The 4,969-nt window shown below is 30.3% G+C and overlaps 1 protein-coding gene across 1 annotated transcript; it reads right to left on the bottom strand.

The window, feature by feature from the left end:
* Nucleotides 1-410: 410 nt before the first annotated feature.
* Nucleotides 411-1,309, bottom strand: LOC105129851 (uncharacterized). Its single transcript, XM_011032089.1, has one exon. It carries the CDS (start codon nucleotides 1,216-1,218, stop codon nucleotides 544-546), a length of 675 nt encoding a protein of 224 aa, XP_011030391.1. The 5' UTR covers nucleotides 1,219-1,309; the 3' UTR covers nucleotides 411-543.
* Nucleotides 1,310-4,969: the final 3,660 nt, after the last annotated feature.

The following is a 4,969-nucleotide window of genomic DNA, read 5'->3' as shown; positions in this document are numbered from 1 at the left end:
CAGAACACGTGCCTTTTTATCAGTTCATTGATTGTAACATAGAGGTATTTAACTTCCTTTTTAATTGAAGATTTTAGTAACAACTGGCTTACAAGTTAGCGAAGAAATTGAAGATTCATAGATGTCATGGGTACGTGGTGTTGCTCATCGATGGAATAATCGTTGCTGATTTATCCAATCAGCAACAAATAAGTAGCATAGGATATGGAATCATGATATTTCTTTACAGTAGTTTGATGATTCCATTTTCACAGATTTCAAGCAAATCACATAGTAGTATTGCTTTCATGGATAACTTGATGATGAGAAGTCCTTCTTTCTCATGGTTAATGATTTTGCTAATTAACACCCGTGAGATCTGTGTTCTAATAGAAAGCTTAGCAGCAAAATGAAAAGGGGCACTCGAAAAAAAATACAATTTTCATGAAATAATTTTTGCCCATCTGAAATGGGTTTTATTTAGGATCATAGGATGTGTATATTTATGCGAGCTGCTAAAAGTGTAACATTTCAAATATTCAGCTCTTAGTTAGCCAAGCTCTTCTATTTTCCATACTTGGCCTTGTAGTCTCTCCAAAGCTGATCAACTTTCTTCCCGAGCAGATCAACAAAGTACTGAGCACTATAACCAGTCTTCATTTTCTTGTTAAGTTCAGCAACAAACCCATTTCTAAGACCATTACAGTAGTCCAGAAACTTAGCTGTAACATCATAACCTTGATCCCACCTGTCACCTTGCCCTGCTTGCACCCAATGGCCAGGTGCATAATTAGCCTTCAACCTTACAAAATCAGCAATCCCTTCAATTAGTCCTCCTGGTGTTTGTCCATTACCATTCCATTGCCATATGTGTGCCATTTCATGGTAAAGCACCCCAGTGATTTCTCTTCTGACATCACCTGAATAGTTTCCTATATAATCGTTGCTAACATGGATTTCATTGCTGCTTGCGTAGGCAACACCACCCATGACATCTACGAATAAGTTGACTGTTTGAACATTTTTTCTGCCGGCGGCATTAGATTGCTTGAAGGTTCTCCATATGAAATCTGTAGCAGATGCGAGTGTTTTCTTGCTGTAATCGACCCCGATGTCCCTGGTGAATCGGGCTCCACCAGCGGTTGCACTGGCTCTGTTGGTGACAGTGTAGTCCACTGCGGAAACCGTGTTGATTGCGAGGAGTACTAGCAAAGAGAGGACACAAACATGGTGAAACATGGTCAAGAAAGTGGAAGTGAAACAGGTTTCTTATGGTTGTGTTTGATTTGCATAAGATATTTGCTGGTTTATGTAGATAGTTGGGATGCCCCAAGTGGTGATGCATTATCGTAGGAAGTTGGATGTGGTGCAAGACAAATCAGTAAAATAAAAAAATAAAAAAAGGCAAGTGGCCCATATCAACCATAATCTAATTTACCTTTTCCTTTACATCCTCATTTATCATATTGTTTTTCTTCCTTGTCAATGGAAAAAAAAAAAAGAAGAAAGAAACCCAGCACCGGTACTGTCATATTCTTTCCTTCTTTTATTAGATCATGAGTGTATAAATCAAATGATGGACTGGCCAGCAAGTGCTGCTGCTAGACCTCCCCTGCAAGAGATATGACCTAATCTTTAATCATTGTAAAAGGGATGGCACATGTTTATCAATTCGAAACTCCGTCTGCTAGATATAAAGAAAGAAAATCCATCTGTACGTAATTATGAAATACAGATGAATCTACCGTCGTGTGAATGCACTAGTATAGATTTTTTTAATTGTATATAGAAAATGTCCTTAATATTTCTTAAGTATTATCATTACATGGATGATCTTTAGAACATTAAAATGTGGGAGAGGATTTATGTCAAGTTTTTAAAATCTTTGGGAGGTCCATGTAACCTCTCATACTTGTGGGAGATTATGGTAATAAAAATAAAAAGGCAAGTCATTAACTGGTTTGATAAACACAATTAATTTAATAATATAATTAAAAAATAAGATATTGACAAGAAATGAAAAAAAATTCACCAATAATTCAATACAAAAAATGAACTCTTGTCAATATTATAAAAATATATCTTTACAATATTTATAAAAAGTCTTAATGATCTTATTTGTTAACAAAATAAAAATGAAATAATTTCATAGAAAGAAAACTAAAAAGAAATCTAAATCTCAATTCCTAGCAAATAAAATATCGAATGAAAAAGTTAAAAAAAAAAAACAATTTTAAGATAACCTCATAGAAAGAAAAGTTCTTTTTAAAAAATTAACTCTAACCAATCCAATATTGAGAGACGAAATTAAAAAAAAATAAAAAAATTAAAGTCAACCCGGTCTCATCTTCAAAACTCGTGACAGGAATCATGAGGTTGGATTACACCATAAAAAACAAACCCAAAAAAATAACAACATCAAATTCCCTACTAACCAAAATAATTAGGAAAAAAATTAAAAAATAAATTAAACAAAATAAAGATTTGAAAAGAGTGAAGACCAAATTTGTCGTAAGAAAATGAAATCAAATTATAAAAGAAAAAATTGAAAAACAATTTCAATTAATAAAAGGATAAGAAAAAAAATGAACAATCAAAAGAATGAGGACCAAACTTGATATAACAATCAAATATTAATGGATAAATTTTTTTAAAAAAAATCAATAAAAAATTAAAAACCAAATATATTACAATAAAAAAACATAAAGACCTAATGACCAAACTTCTTTGATTTTTTACAACGCTCAATGTGCTATTTGAGGAAGGGGGGAGAAAAGAGGGGGGAGAATTAGAAATAAATCGCTAGAGCTCAACCACCGCACTTTTGGATGCATGCACCACACCACGATGATGGGGGCGGTGAGACCCATCGAAAACTACCCCGATAGCAACATTTAAAGTCTCCATGGCACTGCACACACCATCCAAATGGTGTAAGTGGTGTCAATTTTTTTTATTTAAATTATATTTTATATATTAAAAGATCTAATTATTTTTTACCATGCATGATAATTACAAAAAATCCAGAATGAAATGATGAAAACGCTTATGTATGCAAAGCCAAGAAAGTTTAATTTTAAAGAGCATTGAAGTCCTTATAAAAAAAAAAAAGTCCCATGATATGAGGATCATTATAGACCCATATTAGGGCTACAAAGTTTTATTTATTCATTCTTGAAATTTTTAACATGAATTGTTCATGTTAGGAATAATTACATCTCTATATTTATAAATGTTTAAAATTTTTCTCAATGACCTACCATATTTTTATCTTTCATTAATATCATTAAGAAAAAATTACTCACTAATCCCTTCACTTCATTAAAACATCAAATTTCAAAGATTATAAATACCCTTGAATCATTTAAATAAATAATTCATAATTTTTTTCATCCAAGCATTTATACTTTAATTCCCAAAGTATTAATATTATCAAAACAATTACAATATTTTATTTAAAATCACTAAATTTAATATTATATGGTCTCCAAATCAAAAAAAAAAAAAAACTGTATTACAGATGTGAGGATTACTACCACTAATTATATGTTTTCTAAACTCTAAAAAAATAATCTAAACAATCGATTAAATACTATCTAAACATTAAATAATATTAATTCTTAGTATATCAATTTTTTTTAAAAAAAAATCATCATTAACCACAATGGTTGAGAGTCTCCGGTCTCCACTATCAAATATCCTCATGAAAACAATGGGTCCTCACCACGTTAAATGAGCAACCAATATCAGTCACTCTTATACGAGGTCCATATATTCGCTTCATTTTGTTATGGCCTTGCAACTTGCAAATACCAATCTTAAAAACCCACCAAATTTGTCTAAAATTGCTGGCTAATGTCCATTATTAATCTGGTATTAATCCCTACTATTTCTAGAAGGCAAGAAGACAAATGTGACTTGTATTGTTGTAATTGGATAATAACAAATTTATTAAAAGAGATGGTGAATTCTCTGTAGCTATAAACACTTCATTATTTATTAAAATAATGGAGTGATGTATATGATATTGATTAAAAAAATAATTATTTTTTATTTAGGAATGATTTGGGTTTTTTATACGTGTTTATTTATTGTCATTGATATTAAATATTATTTCATAAAAAAAAAATTATATTATTTTCTCATTTATTTACATTTTACATGTTGATTGCGTACTTTTATGGAAAAATTATAGTGGAGAATGAGATGAAAGGATAGAAATTATTGGAATTCTATTTGACAATGCTTCGGCAACAATAAAACACCTAGGAGTATTTTGCTTGGAGGTATGGTGAATTTGTTTTTTATATAAGACTCATATAAAGAACATATATTTTTTATTTTTATAAGATATGGTGTATGATTTGTACTTTACAAGAATTATACCTTTAAAAATAATCAATCACACCTCCAAACCAAACCAAATACAAATATAGTGATGTTATCTAAAGACTGAATCCTTCAAATTATCCTCTTTTGCTGCATTTGCTGACTCAAACTGTGAAATGCATATGAGAATTGGTGGGTCTATTTTTTTCTTATTTTGCCTTTTGATGTGCAAAGCAAAAACATACCACAAAAAAAAAGAGCATGGGAGAATATAAAAGGCAATCTTTTCATTGCACAATGAAGATTTTATTTATAATATTCTATATTCCATGAAAGAATTTTTTTTTTCAGATGGGAGTTTTGGTATTTATCCCAAAGACACGGAAAGATAAATTCATTATTTCATTAATAAGGGTTTGGGATTTTAATTTTCAAGATACAGTGTAAAAAGACGAAAACCTAAAATTTTCATTTTATAAAAGAATTATAATATTCAATTTAAAAAATCATCACAAAAGCTAGTGTGCATAAAAAGGGAAATATTCACAACATTTAATTGATTTCTATATATTGTTCATCATGGATAAAATTCGGCTAAATTCGGCAACGTACGTACAGTACACAAGCACCATTAGATTTCAACTGAAACAACAAGAACAAA

Source organism: Populus euphratica, unplaced genomic scaffold (genome assembly GCF_000495115.2).
Source record: "Populus euphratica unplaced genomic scaffold, PopEup_1.0 scaffold34.1, whole genome shotgun sequence".
NCBI classification, from domain to species: Eukaryota; Viridiplantae; Streptophyta; class Magnoliopsida; order Malpighiales; family Salicaceae; genus Populus; species Populus euphratica.
This window is presented reverse-complemented; position numbering and strand designations above follow the sequence as displayed.

Excerpts from the sequence above, each read along its gene's own strand:
- LOC105129851 (XM_011032089.1), bottom strand. The coding sequence starts at position 1,218 with ATGTTTCACCATGTTTGTGTCCTCTCTTTGCTAGTACTCCTCGCAATC.